This window comes from Gambusia affinis, linkage group LG01, assembly GCF_019740435.1.
Source record: "Gambusia affinis linkage group LG01, SWU_Gaff_1.0, whole genome shotgun sequence".
Lineage (NCBI taxonomy): Eukaryota > Metazoa > Chordata > Actinopteri > Cyprinodontiformes > Poeciliidae > Gambusia > Gambusia affinis.
In genome coordinates, this window is record NC_057868.1 from 30069628 (window position 1) to 30088715 (window position 19088).

Consider the following 19088-nt stretch of genomic DNA (forward strand, 5'->3'; position numbering starts at 1 on the left):
CTGAGGTGTTAAGGAAGCAAAGGTTACTCAAACAACAACCTTTCCCTAATCTGCATTATCAGGATTCTGAGGCTCCCCACTGGACCTCCTGACTCTGATCAAATACAATGCTAAATTTACTTTAAACTTCAAATAGGACTTTGGACTACTGAGGGACAGTCGAGTCATTTTTCTCCAAACCGCTGTAAGCTGTTTCTGACAAATGACAATGGCTTAAAATAAAGAAATGTAGATGACCCCAGACACAGTCAATGCCTTGTGAATCTCATCCAAACTCTTCAAAAGGATTTATTTTACAATTCTGCCAAAGCTGCAGTTATCTTATCTGCACTACATTCCACCACTTGTTTTTCTTTCACAAATGTTTCCATTATTTTGCTTTAATGCAGAGCACTACATTTATAAGCTTCTCCTTTACCAGGTTTTACTTACCCTTATTATAGATGGATAATGATAAATACATTTTTATTATTCTTATGTAATATTAACATTTCCAGAGAAACTCAACTCTAAGTAATTATTAGTTTTGAGCAATAAACACGTGAAATGTGCTTTTCTGTCTGTGCAACAAAACTATGTGATAAGAGTTCACTTTTCCATTCAGATAATTAAATTGCATTGTCAGCAACGTTTTATTGTACTGTGATGCATCTACATAGGACTAAGCTACATTGTTTAATTCATTACCTGCAGTATTGGACATAGTTATTGAGTCCATGGATCCACGAGGCGTCTGTTCCAGTGGAGTGAGGGGCTCGTTGAAGCTCATGGCAGTGATGTGGTTTCTCCTTGTCAGCGGGGGTCTGCCATCTCTCTGGAATCCATGAAGACTGGTACTCCTCTTGTCAGAGAAACCCTGATTCTGGCTAGACATCTCATTGAAGCTCATCTGGGTACGGAGCTTGTTGGGTCTGAACTCATCCTGGCTGTGATGGATCCAGTTCTCATTGAAGGAGTGACCCCTAAGGGCAGCCATAGGGGTCCTCTTTGCATTGCCCTGCTCCTTCCCCCAGGAATCAGGCCTCTTGCCTGGGTTGGCAGGACTCTGGGCAGGTGGATGTGCGTTTGTGTTGGGATTGTATCCCTGCCTGGCATTACACTGACCCAGCAGGTGTATGGATGCAGGGGTTGGGGAAGGATCCCTTTTAGGGCCCTCATATGAAGCTGGGATGTAGGGTTCGTCCCTACTCATCCACACTTGGTTAAGGCTTGGGGCTCGGCTTGGAGTGCGGCTCGGTGTACGGTTAGGTGTCCTGCTCGGAGTCTGACTGGATGAAAGGCTTAGTCGGTCCATTGGAACAGAAAGGGGATCAATTTCAGCAGACAGGCGTTCGGGCATGGGTGGAGGAGCTGACTGGCGGGGCTCTGTACTCCGGCGATCCTGCTCAGCATTCCTGCGCTCCTTCTTGCCAATCTTGGTGCTGTGGCGGGATTCTCGAGAGCGAGCACTTTGGAAAGCAGAGTCAGAGGAGTCAGACTCCTCTGGATCCTGATACATGGAAAGAAACCAAATTTGTTTGATTATAAAAATGTTTAAAGGAATGTATTTAATTAAACTGTAGCTGCTTTCAGGTTTTCATACCTGTCCAGCACTGCAGGACCGTGAGCAGAAGATCTGGCCCTGCTTTGGGAGGAAAGGACGGCCCAGCAGGGAACGCTTACAGCGAGCGCAGCAAAAACATTCCTCAGTGGCATGCCAGTGCTGCCCATCATATGTCATCTGGCCTTGGTCAATTCCTTTAATCACATAGGGGAAAAAAATCCTTTTGACCAAATTCCAGAAATAAGCAGAACTGCAATGCTGGTGAAGGAGTATGCTTAACAATTCCATATTAACCAGCAGATTAACCTCTTCTTTTTATTTTTATTTCCTGGAGTCAAACATTTGTGATTCTGTGCCCTTACATGATTGCTTGATTTCTAAGATAGCACGAATAAATTTCATAAGCGCTGCTCTCAGACTGGAGGAACTAATCATCCTTCACAGCTCCCATCTGGTTACAGTTTGGGGGCACTCTCCGAAACCCACTCCTTCACTGTTATCCGGGGATGATAATAACCATCCACATCTCACCACACTGGATCCGCCTCTCTGCAGCTGTGACCCATGAGGCTCAGAGCTGATACCAGCCACACATACATTCATTATGAGGCTGTTTGAGCTGCTGTATTACAGTGTAGAAAGTAAAACATGTCCGTGTGTTTTGTCAGCTGTACGTATGTGTTATTGTAGGAGTGCTGTACCTATGTGTTCTCCACAGGCATCGCAGTACTCTGCATAAAGAGACTCGAAGCAGTTGCAGCAGTGTGGCCGTCCATCCTTCATGATGTAGCGCTGGCCCCCGAGGGTGGTCTCGCATTCGTAGCAGCAGAAGTGCTTCATGTGCCAGTGCCTTCCCTCTGCCTCAGTGCATTCATCAGCAAAGATTAACTGTGTGGTTCAGATATTACAAAAGTCAGCAAACACATGCGGTAAGAATACAAAAAAAAAAGAAAGAACTTGGTCAGAACAGATGCTAATATTTCCTAAAATCCCATTCAGAGCTAGGCCAATGTTTGGGGTAATCTAGGATTTAACCAACAGGCTGTTGTTTTTGTTCAGTGCTTTTTCTATGAAGGCACCTCTAAATAGTCTTTTTACTCTTTGTCACACTAATATATTTCGGACCATCAAATAAACAAAGGTAACTTGTGGAAATAGAAAAAGCAGGATTAGGTTTTAGGCTAACAAGTCACACATTTCCTTGGTCCATGGTTAAATTATGGTAGCCAGAAGAACGCCTCTCTAGGCTCCAAAAAGCTGAATTAAGATAAATATTTTCTTTTTTAAAGATATGGTATTATGTATTTTCCAGGCACACAGTTTCATTTTTATAGCTAATCTGGAGGAGCTGAGTGGGGAAGGCACAAGGGATGGATGCTCTGTGAGGAGGAAACTTGGCTGTAGACTGCAGCCTCAAGTGTGCAGCCTCAAGTGTGCAGTCCCTGCCTATTTGTGGAAATAGGTTGTGCACATCAACAACTTATCCAGAAGGTCACTAAGAACCCAAAACAAAATCGAAAGCACTGTAGACCTTACTTTGCTTATTTAAGAGTCAGCGTTCAGGATTAAACAATTAGAAAGAAATTTGCAAATTTGCATTCTTGGGAGATTTCTAAGGTAAATAATAATAAAGAAAAATACTCAGCTGACCAAAAAGAAGATGACGGCCTGTCTCAAGTTTGTGACATAGACCACTTAAGCTTTCTTTAATTGATATGAAAATTTGTGTGATTATCTGAAACATTTCAGTGTGATAAAAAAATGTGTGAGGGACAAGTACCTGTACACTGTGTTGTACAATAATCTCTTGTCGTACCCTACATTTTTTTTTCTGCATTTTTCTTTTCTGAGGGTTTAAGAAAAGCACCTCATACACACTTGAACACTTCTGATGTAAAAAGATTAAGTTGTGGCGATAAGATGTATTTTAACAGGCTTTTATTAAATGAAAAAAAAATGACATACCATCTGTGGGTGGGACTGTTAAAAAACAGGGATCCTGTCTGTTCTGAAAAATGATGATGACTAATATCATTCATTCAGAGTGAAAAAGAGAATTAACAAGGTCAAGAAGTTTAAAGAGCTAAAAAGCATAAAGGACTGTTGTGTGTTGTGTCTTGTGCTCACTGCAACCGAATCAATAGCCAGATGGTCTACTCTCTGAAGACTGAGAATGCCCATCTGCTCATGTATATATGTATAAGAAACATAACAGGCAAAACCATATACATTGACTGCACTTGTGTTATTTTTCATCTAAACTGCTTAGATTTGATATATTACCTTGCAAAGGTATTCACACCCCTTGAATCTTTAAGTATTTTATTGGCAAGTGACTCCCAACCCTGGTTTTTAAATTCAATTACCTTGTGTTGTAGATGAGCCTCTTTTCCAGCTTCTGCAGAGGAGGTCATGGCTGCATGACCTTCTCTGCATGGCATTTAATGGTGCTAAAGCCTGTTAATCACCCAGTTAATTCAGTAAGGTGTGTAGCCTCAATGTGAGGAGGATTGAGAACCAGGGTTGGGAACCACTGGTGTAGATCAACACAGGACAGCATAAATGATGATTTATAATTTCTTTCTAAATTATATTTTATTTGGGTACCCCTAAATAAAATAAACCAAATATAAATTATATTTTTACTGCAAATAGTTCATATGACCGTAATTAATAAGTATGATAAACTCAACTGTTCTATATAGGCTTCAGATCGTTAGAGAACTTAAGTATATAAACAACACCAAAAAGACCAAAGAGCACTTTAGATAGCTGTAAAATTCTAGATGAGGTCTGGAGGGAGCTGATGTACTGAGAACCCACTAATGAACAGGGTACAACATGCAAACTCCACTCAGAAACACCCCATGCCAGGATTTAACCACAGACCTTCTTGCTGCAATGCATCACACCTCAACAGAAAGCCTGCTTTCTGCCCTACAGATTTGTTTAAACAACATATTTAAAAACAAATCTTCGCTATGAAAACTACAAATGCTGTCCTCTTAATAAATCATCTGGGTCACAATATATTCAGATAATTAGCACAAGAGGACTTCACCAGACTTTGGCTAGGGGAAACTCCATGCCTATTGGGCATATTTAACAGAGCCATCTTTTCTCTGTAAACTGGTTCAAAACCTTTTAGATTCTGTGTTGTTAAGGCTTTCCAACCCCAAAGGGCTTCAGGCCCAGACAGACGCACCTCATCACAGGCACAGCAGCGTGGTTTCAGCCTCTCAGAGTGGTGTCGGCCGCAGTAGATCTTCCCATCCTGAAGGAAGTAGATGAGATCCACCAGCAACTCCTCACATGTGCAGCAGACGAAGCAAGCAGGGTGCCAACATTTTCCATGTCCCGCCCTGGCAGCGAAAACTACAATTTCCCCTCCATTTATCTGACCTCCGCACTGTTGGTGAGGAAGAGGATGAGGAGAGTGGAACAAGTAGAAAAAAAGGGGAGATGGTAAGAGAGAAATTGTCTCAAAAATGTATATGTAGATAAAAATAATGACAGTCTTATGACTTTTTTGATTTAAAAGTCAAAATGAAGGGAGGTTCTTCTGTTTACCTTCTCACAGACCATCCCGGTCACGGTGAGGGGGAATGGACGGACGTTCCCTCTGCCTAAGTTGTCTTTTTTCCGCTGGTTGCTGAAGATCTTAAGCTCTCGTTTCTCTTCCTCGTCCAGTGCGTTGCAGTAACGTACCTGAAACATCACAGCTCATCATCATCAGGCAACATAAAAACTACAAACACCAGACATCTTCAACGTTCACACATTAAAACAGAAAATCTGTCATTTGATGGCTGAAAGTGTATTTCACCTCATTGTCATGTGGGGGCAACTGGTGAAGCAGCTGCTTGATGCGGTATTTCTCTCCTGGGCTGTTTATGTATGGCACTTTCTCCTCAGGTAAAGAATTATAATATTGATGCACCTAAAACAGACAAAGCAAAAACATTTAAATTCCCAATTCAATCTTGTCTGAAAGGCAAAACTAATATCTATTAATTTTAATCATTTTGTAAGATGTCTGTCCACTGATACAAAGCAATATTTGCTACAATTTTTAATTTTATCCTTGAATCCCCAATGAAGTCAGAGTCAAACTTATCCTTCTTTCCTCTGTGCTTGATTATATCTCACAACATAAGTTATATATTAGCTAGGAGGGTAATGGATAACAGAAGAAAAAAACTGAGCTGCAGAACAGAGACAGAACTGTAACTGAAGGATGCTCCATAGAGGCCAATTTACATAAATTTACAATAGAGTGTAAATTTTAAGTATTTCGAATCATAATAGGTATCACAGAAAGAGGCTTAATGACAACTATTCTTAGCATACAATAGTATGCAAAAGGTTTGACATTTTTTACATTTTCCCACATTAATAAAATGAACTTCAATGTATTTTAATGGGATTTTATCTGGCAGACTAACACAGCGGTACATTATTTTGAAGGGGAAGGATGAATTGTCTCAACATTAAGACAGTTTTAGAAACATAGAGTAGGCAATATTGTCAAGTTATAGTAATTTTCTTCAACAAGAACAGGGAAGCTGGTCAGACTTGATGGGAAGATGGTGGAGGTAGAGACAAAACAATCCTGGATGAAGACCTTTTAGCTGCTGCAAAAAATCTGAGACTGGCATGAGGGTTCACCTTTCAGCAGAACACAGAGCCAGAGCAACAATGGGATAGTTCATATATATAAATATATATCAAAGTACTGGCTGAAGTCTATTTGAGAATCTGTAGCAAAACTTAAAAATAATAAATTGTATACAGTAATAATAAATTGTGTTTATACAAAATGAAATCCTTTTCCTCCTACTTCACAATTATCTACCGTTTATCAATGGTTTATCATACAAACCCTCTGTAAAGGACATTAAAGTTCAAGGGCACTGAATATGTTGTGTGCGGTTCCATTGCTTTGAACTGAATGCAAAGTAGTTTACATGTTCTGCTTTATTTTATTAATTCATGCAACAAACTCATTTACATTAATCTGAAATTACATTTAAATGAATTTAGTATGCCCTTCATGCCAACAGGACCCGTTTATGTTTCTCCCTCAATGACTGTTATCCTCGGATGTCAGCGTCTCGAGTTAAGAGTGATTGCACAATGAGCTCTGTGCTCCTGCAGTCGCAGATTCAACCAAGAGCAGAAAGAGCTTCTTTAAACTTTTAACAGCTAATATTCACGTTGCTTAAAGGAAATCTCAGCATACCCATACCCTCAGCATATCCGCTGCAGTTTGAATTCATCATGCAGGACTCGGTGTCCTTGTCCTGAACCTCCCCTTGAATTTGCATGTTAGTTGGTGAAATAAAGAAAACGCTGATTGGTACTCAAGAGGTAAACACTTTTGGGATGGAAAGCAATCTTGTCGCTTGTCTGATTTTAAGCAAACCGGCCTCCGAATCAAAATTGTTTGTACTCAGTCAGGTTTTTCAGATTAAGTTTACATAATCACTGGGGTGGAAAATTACTGTAAAAAGAAGGTGCCTTTCTTTCCCCTGCATGGAGCAAAAAGGCACTTATACTATACTATACTATACTATACTATACTATACTATACTATACTATACTATACTATACTATACTATACTATACTATACTATACTATACTATACTATACTATACTATATTGAAAAAGTAAGGTTTAAGAGGTAATGGTTTAATTTTTTTCCTGCTTAACCTCCGTTCTCGTGCTGAAGAACATGTGATACACATACATAACTAAATTAAATCTTTCTCTTGTGCATCATTTAGTGATTAGTTTCATAAATAATTTATCATCGTAAAAATGCCTCATGTATTTTCCTTAGCAAAATCAATTCTAAATTAGCTTAATTTATCCTCCTAGCAGAGCATGTTTGATCTTCCTAATTTAATGTTTATAAATAGTACTATGGTAATAATGAATAGTGTTCATTTCAGTTCTGATTTGTTTGCTTGTGACACTCAGAAAATAATTTGATTTAGTGCACTAAAACATGGATCAGAAAAAATTAATTCTTTTTGCATTAGAACAAACTTTCAGAGGATCTGCTATTTTTCTTTTCTCTGGATTCATCTTAAAATCTTGGCAGAATGATTTGAATATGAATCAAACCATCTTCAAGTCCTGAAGGTGATTTGTAGATGGTTTTTTTTTTAGGTAAAAAACATGAAAAATAAGAATGCCTTTTTCCTTAAAAAATTGTATTGGAAATCTCAGGTTGACCTTTCACCTGCACTAACTGCTTTACTCCAGGTCATTTAAGGCTGACTTTAAAGTGTTGGTCAAAATATGAATGCTTTTTAAAAATATTATTTTAAAATTTAGAAATACTGCATCAGTTAAAATATTAAATATAAAAATTTTAAATTTGAGAATACAGACTCAATTTTGAGATAATTTTTTTACAACAGTAATTGATTGTTGACTTTTGTTTTAGAGTAAAATAATGTAGTTTGGCACAACATAGTTCTCAAAATTATTGACTTTGTACCAAGATGTTGCACTTACATTACCCCAACTTGACTCTTGATTGGCTAATCAGCGCTTTCTGATGTCTACTCATCCAAAAGCAAATGATTTCTGATTCCATCAGAGAAAAAACAATCCACCATTGAGCCTTTGTTTGGATTTCATCCTGTACAGTGTGTGACTACTTTGGTGCAAAGCTGCTTCAGAAACCACTTCCCCTCCACCCACCTCAGACGTATGTGCCACGTCACTCAGTACCTTTATTTAGGAGCAATCCTGAAGCTGAAATGAGGAAGCACTAAGACATCCAATGGCCTGGATAAGAACTGATCTGTGAGTCACAAAGTGAATCAACAGCTGTTATAAAGCTGACCTGAGAGCAAGTCCGGTCTGTTCTTTGACTGAAAAACCAACGCTGGTAATGGAAGACCCAAACACAAGCAAAATTATGTTCAAAAATCTTTCTTAAAATGAAAGGGTGAAGCTTACACAGTGGAAATATAAGGGCTTAAGAACATAGCAGACAGGACAAAATGATGTATAGCAAACTAAACTAAGAAGTAATTGAACTGCGGCAGTGGTTTCTAGATGAGAATCAGAAAGAAATGAATAAAAGACTGTAGCTTTGGATCATAGGAGCATAGATCTTGAGGAACTTGAACTGAACTTATCGATAGTAGAATAGTCAGTCAGAAAAAAAAAATGTTTTTATGCCTTCTGTTTAGTGAAATCACTACTTAACAGATTTTAGTATGGTTATAATAAATATCATAATAAAATTGCTTGCTGAAGAGAAGCATCAGCTTCCTACAACTCTAATAGGCTGATGGATAAATGGATGGATGGATGGATGGATGGATGGATGGATGGATGGATGGATGGATGGATGGATGGATGGATGGATGGATGGATTGTTAACTGCTTTATGTAGATTTGTTTTTATAACTTTTGTTGAAACATTATTATTCTTACTTTATCCTAAATAAATCTTAAGCCTGAAAACTACACAAACTGTTCTACAAAAATAAAACAACCCCTGATTCTTCTTTAAATGTTTGATAAATATCACTTAATGCAGAGGCCAAGAAACAATTTTTAGATGGATTGATTTTAGGGAATGTCAATATGATAGATTTTTGACAGACTGTGATATAGATTGCTTTATGAAACTTAATAAACCTAAGTCATCTCACGCGAGCTCCTGGGTCTTTTAGTAATCAAATTATTATTAACCTAAAAGTTATGCTTGAGCAAAAGTCCAAATTTGGGAGACAAAACCTTTTAGAAAGACAGTTGGAACACAGCTGAATCCTAATGATAGATTCAGTGTAGACAAATTTGGGGATTTTGATTCCTGACAGCTCAATGAGCCTTAGCACATGATTATTTCCTTTTTTAATGGCATTGTATGGAGAGACACCAGAAGTGACAGGCTTAAAAATCATTACATTCAAGTGCATTAAAAGAGAAACAGGCAGCTTCAATTGCCTCCACCTCCTGCTGGATGACAGAGGCTGCAGCCTCTTTCAGCATCCTGTCAAAAGATGGCTGACTAGAGAAAATCACTGTTATCAGGCTTCCTGTCAACTGTTAACAGAGCCCTAGGTGGCCTGTTGTATTAGTGTCTTTCTCTTACGGAACAAAGACAACATGGTTTATAGCTGAAACTGTTGAAGAAATGTATGCATGTTAATTTCACACAAAGCAAAAACTATAGACAAAAATAAAAACAAACTAAAGATGTAGAGATAGTTTCTACTAATTCAATTACCTTGGTCAGGCATGGCATTAAAAGACTGTTAAGATGCAAATAGATACAAACAGGGAGCTGTAGAGTCTGCAAGCTTAGATAAACCAAATTGAATTTCCAATAAGATTCGAACCAACATTCACTGACTCCAATTACTTTAATTTCACTAAAATAAAGGACAGACTGAGCTGCGGCTAGCAAAAGCATAATTAAAATTTACCCACTAATGAAACATCACTAATACTTGCTTCATTCCTACAGCCGTGTTCAGACAATAAAATTGATCAGAGCTGGAAAAAGCTGATTGGATCTCACATAATCAGAAGATAATGGATAAATGGATGGATGGAAGGACAGGTTGATAGAAGTCCTCAAAGCATGATGCCTGATCAATACAGCTTTACATTGAACTGTGGCTTCAATTCAGTTTCTGTCCCTCAACTTACACATATTATTCTTAATAATTACTAATTTGTGATTTCTTATTCTTAGTTTAAGTAATTTTTTAAAATGATGTTGAAGGGAGCTTGTGGAGTATGAATTTCATTGCCAGATTTTCTTTTTCTGAGCATATGACAATATAGTTATTTCTATGTTTAGCTATTTCTCCCTTGGCCACTGAGTGTGTTCTTTGACAATCTGGAACATCTTGAGGAAATGATTTTTCCAACAATGGAACTTTGTGGGCACTTATTGCAGATCGCTTGGCTTCTCAAAGAGTTGCCTATATTACAGAACTCGCAATGGACCATTTTGACCATTAGAGAGGTTTTACCATTTCAGGCTATCCTTTGATCCATTGTAGTGCTTTTCCATTTTCCTTCACCTCTTTCTGCTTTGGTTTCCATTATAAAACATCGTAGATCATTTTCACTGAGCTGCCTGTCATTTCCCCCCTCTTCAATATTTTTTTAATCAAAGTTCACTGTTCTTAACAATGTGTGAAATGGCCCATTTTATCCACATTTCCCCTTCAGACTATCACTCTGCCTGGCACAAAATTTTCCTACATATTCATTTGATTTTCAACTTGTTAGCTGAAAAATGTCCCTTCAATTATTTTTCAACAAAATGTCTTATATTTCAGTCCCAGTGATTGTACTGGATGTCATCCCGGCCCTTTCTCTTTTTCCTATTCTAACCTAAAGAAGATTTTAGTCAGACACTCCTGTTTATAGCTTCAGATTATGAGGAAAATGTTGCAAATTAGATAAACCAGATTAATAAATAATTTTCATTGCTTTGGCTTAATTAATATGGTCTGCATGTTCAGAATGAAAAACAGCAATAACTAATGAAGCATTAAGCGTAAAATGCAGCTTGAATATCATGGAGGTCATACCTGCTCAGGATTGAGGCCTGGGGGAACCCAAGCGTACTCTTCCAGAGCACAACCGGAGTCATCGTCGGAGGTGGAGTTCCTCTGGAAGTCATACATCAGCTTGGTGATGGTCTTTTCCATCTCCAGAGACATGGCTGTCACAACATGCTCTTTCACACACAACCGTTTAGTGGACACAGGTATTCCTGTGGAGGCAATAGACAGGAGCGTGTCACTCAAAAATTACAAAATAAATGCATCAGTGTGAGAAATAAGGCAGAAGATCTAAAACGTTTCTGCTCTCCCCACTGAGAAATCTCACTGTCGATGTTATGGTGACAGGTGACTGGTCTTATTTGTGCCTCATTGTTTCAGGTATTCTCCCGTCTGTGATCACATAACTCCTTCGTCGTCTAATCTCAGAATATAAATTACTCCTGAAGGAGGATCAGGAAGAGAGGACACCAGCTCACAAAGATTCCAACAGCTCCTGGGGAAACCCTTTTCATCATGTAAAACTGGCATTTTACCGTATTAAAAAGAAAAAAATAATTTACAAGAGCTGTTTTAAAGTGATGGCTCTAAAATGTTTCCTTTCAGAAAAAGGCTCTTAACTTGACTCTGCTAGTATCTGTGGTGGTAGAGACATACCGTAATTGTGAAACGAAAAGTTGAAAATCTAAATTTGGGAAATAACTTAGCTTACTTTAAATATATTTATCCTAAAGTTTTCTTTTGTTTGGTTTGTCATCAAAAGTATTTAGACCCCTTTAACTCTGTCCTGTAATGTAACAATTTCATACATTTATGTCTTATTTAAGGGATTTTTACTACAAACAAAAGCAAAATTCCTAACTATAAAATGAAAGGTTTTCAAAAAGTTTTACAATTCAAAATCTGGAAAAAAATTATTTGTGTTCTGACCCCTGGTTGTTTATAATATATTTCTACCAAGTTTGCATACAAGAAACCGAGAGGTTATTCCATTCTTCTTTGCATTTCTGAACAGCAATTTTTAACAATGGCATATTGCCACATATTGTTGTATTTAGCTCTCAACTCTGACTGAGTTATTTTGAACAAATAAATATGCTGTGAGCTAAACCACCACGTAGCATCTCTGGCTTGAAGGTGAACCTTTATTCCAGTCTCATGCCTTGTTTAATATCTATTAGTTTTTCTTCTGTTATTATGCTATATCTAGCTCCTTCTATCTACCCATTAACTCTGACCGGTCGTCCTGTCTGTGCCGAAGCATCAGCACAATATTATGTTCCCCCTCCATGTTTCAGGGATGACATAGCGTGTTGAGGATGAGTTGCAAGGTTAATTTTCTAACGTATGTAGGGTTTTCCACGTAAGACAAATAAAGGTTCTGGCAATTTGCTGACAGGACTTTTTTTCAACAATGGTTTTTTTCTTTGTCACTCTTGTATAAACACCAGACTTGGGAACTGTAACGCTGTGATAATTGATTTTTGGTTAAGATGTTGCAGACTGTGGTAAAAATACACTTCTATGTGGAAAAGGAACAAAAGAAAAAAGCCTCGTCACTCACTATGCAATTTCTGCCTCCCTCACTAAATGTGCACAATCTGTGATTCCGTGGCAACATGAGACATTCTGATTGTGTTATAGCCTGTAAGTCGGCTTCAATTGGTGCCGTAATTAACCTGCAGACATAATATATTCAGCGAGAATGAATACATGGATATCATCACAAAAAGAATCAGTGGAAAGGTTGCAGATTTCTTTTTCTCAGCTGAAACAGATTAGGTGTTCACCTTGTGTTACCATAGTGATTTCTCAAGATTCAAAAAAAGATACCTTTTCAGCTCAAAGCTCTTTAGGTTGAAAATATTACCTTAAAAATGCTTCTTTCTGCACCCTTGAGATCAGAGTCACAATGGCAGGTCCCAGATATAAACACATCCAGTCAAAAAGGGCATGACTCAATCTGGATTCTTATTTGGAAATATATTTTAAGCTTTCCAACACAGAAATGGAGTAACATTTCCCTGGTTTCCATTGAGATCCCACAAAAAAGATGCCTGATATCACCCCGAAATATAACCCTAAAGCTTGCAGCACAATCTAATTTATCTTTAGATGATCAGTTTGCTTTTCTCCTCCTCCTTCTTTCTGTCTGAGAGGAGAACAGATGCACACATTACTGACTTATGAATAATTAACAGGAATAGGCATTGCCTCCACCACCAAAGTATGAAAACGACATGCAACTCATTTTCCAGGCAACAGGAATATTTAGCGAACCAAGATTGAACACGAGATTGAGTCGTGTTTACATCTTGCTGGTTGTTAATTTAATATCCACTGAGTGGTTAGATATTAGAAGATCATTGGAATGAAAATGTAGCATCATCATTTGAAAGAGATCGTTTAACTTCAGGTTGTTGAATGTCATCGGAGAGCGCGATCAGACATGTCAGTGCAGAAAACCCAGCAGCAGACGAGGCCTTTGTTATGTCTGCAGGTCACGTATCGAGGTCTTTGCAGTTCACTGACTGAAACAACAGCAGATGATGGCAGGTGAGAAACTGTGAACAGGGCCTGACATCCGCGAATCAAAAGGATTTCTCTCAAAACTAGCAGACAGCTCTCTCTGTTATAGTTTCAGGCAATAACACTATTTCCTAAAGATTAGAAATCAGAGTGGGGGCTTGTAGTGGGGAGCAGCTTAAGCTGTGGCCAAGAAACAGAAGACATCTGAACAGACTGAGCCAGTGAGTCAGCCCCTATCCCAGCAGATCTAGATTTTCTTTATTTCTCTAAGATGAGAATAGCTGATTTCTTTGTGAAGATGGATAGCAGGAGAGTAACCTTGAGCGTCTAGCCTGGCCTGAGGCTTTTTGTCATTAGTGCACAGAGACTGAGCGAGTAGACATCAGTTCAAGCATGACTTACTGTGATGGCATGGAATGAGATCAGGGGTACAATACTGGAAAGCCTGAAAGCAGCTACTAACGACACTCTGGCACTGACAATATCTGGGTGAATATGGCATTTGTTTTGCATTATGGTGTGCTTTTGAAGCCAACAAATTCTCAGCCCCTTTTCTCTTTATCTTTATCACAAGCTCATCTAGTTAAACAAGAAGCATGAAGGTAACTACAGCAGTCTTTCCCCTATTTTATTATCTGAGCTCTTAGAAATGATATTTATCTACATATATTGTATCACTTATCACTACCAGAAAAAAAAAGAAATAACTATCCTTGGAAAATAATAAACTCTATTTGACAAAACCTGATAGTACAAATGGGATTATTAAATTGGGTGTTCAAACTAATTTTCCTTTATAAATCCTTGCTTTCTGTTAAGAAGAGGTTGTTTCTTTCCACTGCCTCCACGTGTTTTCTATGGAAGAAGGTTACTGCTAAGTAAATTATCTTATTCAATCTGCTGGGCTTATTTGATTATTAAAATTTTAAGAAAACTACATTTTAACATAGGTTTGAAGTAAGACTGAATTCAATTAAATATAACAGAATTTAGATCTGTCTGAGCATATATTTTCATCTGATCATATGTTTGTTGAAATGGATGAATGAATGGATGGCTAGATTGATAAATTCCAGCTAATAAATACCCACAATTCTGTTTCTGGAAACATTGCATAACCACAAACAGTTGTTAATGGAGAAATGGTTGGTAATGGCCAACACGATCATGGAGAAAATGCTGACGTTCAACAGACAGTTAATGTAGGCTTGGTTGTTGATAGAATATACATCTCCAAACCTACTAATGGAATGTTAAATGAAAGAAACAAATGTGGAGGAAAAATATGTTGCCTTGAAGGAATTGTGAAGAAATGTTTATTCAATATTTTGGGTGAGATTTTAATTTTTCTTTACCGAGGAACTCAGCTGGGTTGTGAAGCTACAATTAAGATCTCACAATTGTGATTTGAACTTCAGAAATGATCTTCTCACTCTAACTTCAAATCACAAAGACTGTTTTTAGCACATACTGTCCAAGCCAACAAAAGTCTGGAATAATAAAAAGAGGAGTTATACTTTGTGACATGGTTTACACTAGCTATGTGTGCCACCAGCAAAACACTTTAATGCTTCCATTAATCTGAATTTAATGAAACTCCAAACACTATCCAAGTGTAGAGAGCTTAATGGATTGAAATGAACGTAATGTTCATCCTCTTTCTCTATCACATAGCCATAGAAAATTCACAGAGAAGGCTGAGGCATGTTCTCTGCAAACACTTTGAGGAGATGACAGCATCACTGTTTGCACCAGTGCTCAGATTAATGGTCCCCTTGCATTCCGCCTATTAAGATGTACTGTAAGTCTCCGCTGTGCATTGTTAAACAGAGACAGCTTCCGTGCCCGGCAGCTCCACAGCAACGTGTCATCCTCACACTCAAACTTTTGACTGAACAGTCACATTGTACAGAAGGCCGCTGATGAGTGTGACTTTTTGACGTAATACACACTCACAAGCACGACCGGTTTGTCACAAACACACTCCTCTGTTCTTACCCAGCAACTCACGCAGAGGGAGGCAAGTTGTGAAATTCTACTTCCTGGAGGGGGCTAATTTTGGGACATTTTTTTTGACAGATGGATTATAAAGCTGAGGGGAAAAGAACAATATTGCACTTGTAAAGATTTATTTGTGGTGTTGTTTATGGAGCTGGAGTGAGATGTTGCTTGGTTTCCTGTTTGCTTTAGTTCAGTGTATAAAAGTAACTACCGTTTTATATTTCAGAAAAAAAAGGTTTATACAGAAACTAACAAAGCTGGACAGCATCTAGTGTTTTTATGACTTATCAGTACAGTTTTACATTAGCTCACACAAATTCATAAAATCACTTTATGAGATCTAATGAAATGAAAAGCTTTAGACTTTAAGATTTTTTTGTTCAACTGAGTAACCTTTTGCAGGTTTCAGTGTTTTTTCTGGGACTTTCTCCCTTTGTTGCTTCTACAGCAAGAACCAAAGGGTAAATCAGATAACAAGGGTTGAAAGTTAGCCCAGAGGCTGCCCCACAAGGGAAGGAGTACTTTCTGAGAGGATCCTGAACTAAGGGCGAAGTTCTTTGATGGAAGGGTATTGATTGTTTTTTCTCATGGAATATCCCTAATATTTTGATTCAGCCACTCCTGTGTATAAACTCCTCCTTCCCCCCCACTAAATGTTAAAATCCAGCCACTAATGTTAAAAATCAGCAGTTTTCAGTGTTTTTTTTTTTTTTCCAAAAAAATCAAAAATAAAAAAAAAAATCAAATGAATTATCCATACTAGAAACTTTAATTAAATGAAGTATGTAAAGTTTGGACTTCTGATTTCAGAATCTGCAAAATGGAAGATAATAAGTCTAACGATGTCAGTTGATAACATATACTATTGATAATATTTGCAATATTTTTTTCCCAATTGATTAAAAACACATTTTATAGATGTACAGTGTGAGTGAAGCAAACTAGTGAAACAGCAGCATGGTTACAATGTAACACATCTCACACTTTATTTTTTCCATATCTCTGAATGATACTAATTTCCTGTCAGTTTGAAACGATTTGAACTTATCTGCAAAATACAACCAGTGTAAATTAAAGGCATTTTGCATGTAAGGCATAGATTTCAGCTTAGAATGTAGAAAACTGTGACCTGATGTTTCTATTTAAAAAAAGTAAAGACAAAAGTCTGCCTCAGTGAGTTTCATAATAAAGTTTGGTAAACTTACACCTAACCATACATATTTCGAGTGACTCTACATAAGTTAGAAAGTGTAATTGTTGCAACAGTCATTGGCTACAGTTATATTGTTGATGATCTTGTCTGTATTTATCTGACTGAACCTTCACTTTACCACTTTTCCCTGAACAGATTTCATTTGACATTCAAGAGAAATTTCCACAAAGTCTGAAGCAATCTTACTTATCTTTTTAACCATACCTATGGACCAATCTGTACTAATGCAGTATTGTTCTGGTTTCACACTTTCTGCATTTAAATCTGCAGTTGAGGTGGACAGCAATATGTTTATTTCAAGAACAGGGAAATTGAAACAGCAAGACTTCTAATGGAAGAGGACCCTCTCAGCTTCAGTGAAAGTAACTTACATAAAGTGCATGGTTTTGGACCCCACAGTGGACGTCCCCAACACTAACAGAGTTAAAAAAAATAAAAGGTTCTGCAGGAAATGGTCACATTATCAAAGTGTATAGTCAGGTCAAGTCAAAGTTGTTTGTATAACATTTCAGCAACAAGGTAGATGTTAAATGCCATCATCATATCAAAAGTATTCATTATCAAACGTTGACTGAAGACTAAAATGACTTTACAGACTTTACTGTCACCTCCTCTTCTGTCATCCTCCTTAGTAGGGGTGTAAGAAGGCGAAAAGATGCATGAAGAGAGCTCATGAAAAACAACAGCAGGCATTTAACAAAATGAGACAGCATCAAATAGACCTGACAAGTGGCACAGCTGCATTGCCAGCCTACTGCCGTATTTTATGATCTGTCAGATGTGCAGTAACGCTAATGGTGACAACTTATTTATGTACTTTTAATTTAATTTAAAGCATGAAATGATGCGTCACGGCCTTTTTATTAGTTACAGCTGCCAAGAAAATTTCAACACAGTGGGTCTTCATTCACCCCTCTCCTCTTCTCTATCTAAGCCATTTTTAAGGTGTTACACTCATATTAATCTCTAGGTATCAGGCGAGACAGTAAGCAGAAGAGACAATGAAGAAGAAAAAGAGAAAATGTGAAACTGACACTTTTGTTTGTGAGAGGAAGAACATGTGAGATTTAGCGACATCTAGTGGCCAATTTGTAGAACGCTAACAACTAAACTTATTTCCCTTGAAACTCAGAGGATAATTATTGAAAATCTTGAAAGTCCTTTTGTTTATAAGGAGCTTCCTTGGAAATACTGCAGTGTAAACAGCCATAGGCAAGGTGCCATACTCCTCCAGGAAAACCCCCCCAAAACATCTCAATACCCTGAAGTGTTCATGTTTGACATTCGTGTTGCGATTGGTGAAGTGTTGGGGCAACATACTTCTGCTTTCCTGTATAGCAATTATGGGTATCCTCCCATAGCCGCTCTTCTCTACAGGTCAAAAACAGGACAAGCTGTCCTTTTGTTAAAGGCTGTATAATGAATTCTGATGTTATGCCTAGCATAAAAACCCGGGGTAATTTTGGGTAAGTTGCAGAGAACCACAGCTCAGCTTTGGAAAATTAAACAAGTTATACATCAAGAAGAAGGCTGTCCTCAGAAGAAACTAACCAATTCTTGAAGCAGTCAGAAGGTAAAGATTGCTGATAAATTAAAGCTTTTATATTGTAAAACTAGAACATTGTTAATCATATCAAGATCAAAAAACTGTGTTGGCGCTAATGTAGTGTAATTTTGACTCTTTGTCTTGGTTTAGTGGTTTGTCAGGCAAGTTAAAACATAAACTAGAGGTCTTAAAAAACATAATCTTTTAATAAATGTTGCCTACAGGTCTCATGTTGGAGACGATGATTGCAGAAAAAATAGATCTATTAAACATACTCAAATATACATAGAAACACTAACTATTATGCCTCATAATTTATAAATTGCCTAAGCCCTGTTTTTGAATTGCTCCACTGCACATATATTATAATTGTAATTGTATAAAATATGAAAAGTTGAAGGGCTGAGTATGTTTGTAATAACCTAGACTTGAGGTTCCTGGATACCTTGACCACGCATAATAATTATATGACTTACGATTGGCTTTGTACTTACAAAGGAAAGAACCAGTTTCAGTAAAGCCTCTCATTGTTAAAATGAGAAATTAAAAAGAAATTTCTTTTTGGCCACTTTACAAATAGTGCCTGACACCTTTAAAGATGCATTCAGTTTGAGATAAATCCAATTTTGTTTCCTTATATTTGACACCGTTGAAAGCAATTTCAGTCAGGTGCAGCGACTTGTACATGGAAGAGGAGACAGCTC

General features: G+C 37.6%; 1 protein-coding gene across 1 annotated transcript in view; it reads right to left on the minus strand.

Annotated features, from left to right (window-relative positions):
- The window catches only part of LOC122838884 (prickle-like protein 2), a 47739-nt gene that overhangs the window by 2470 nt on the left and 26181 nt on the right, over positions 1-19088 (minus strand). The window contains exons 2-8 of the mRNA XM_044129918.1: positions 11123-11307; positions 5370-5483; positions 5114-5251; positions 4749-4952; positions 2245-2431; positions 1583-1737; positions 688-1489 (exon numbers count right to left, since the gene is read on the minus strand). Coding sequence (XP_043985853.1) covers positions 688-1489; positions 1583-1737; positions 2245-2431; positions 4749-4952; positions 5114-5251; positions 5370-5483; positions 11123-11254 — 1732 coding nt within the window. The 5' untranslated portion in view covers positions 11255-11307. The remainder of the gene's footprint in view (positions 1-687; positions 1490-1582; positions 1738-2244; positions 2432-4748; positions 4953-5113; positions 5252-5369; positions 5484-11122; positions 11308-19088) is intronic.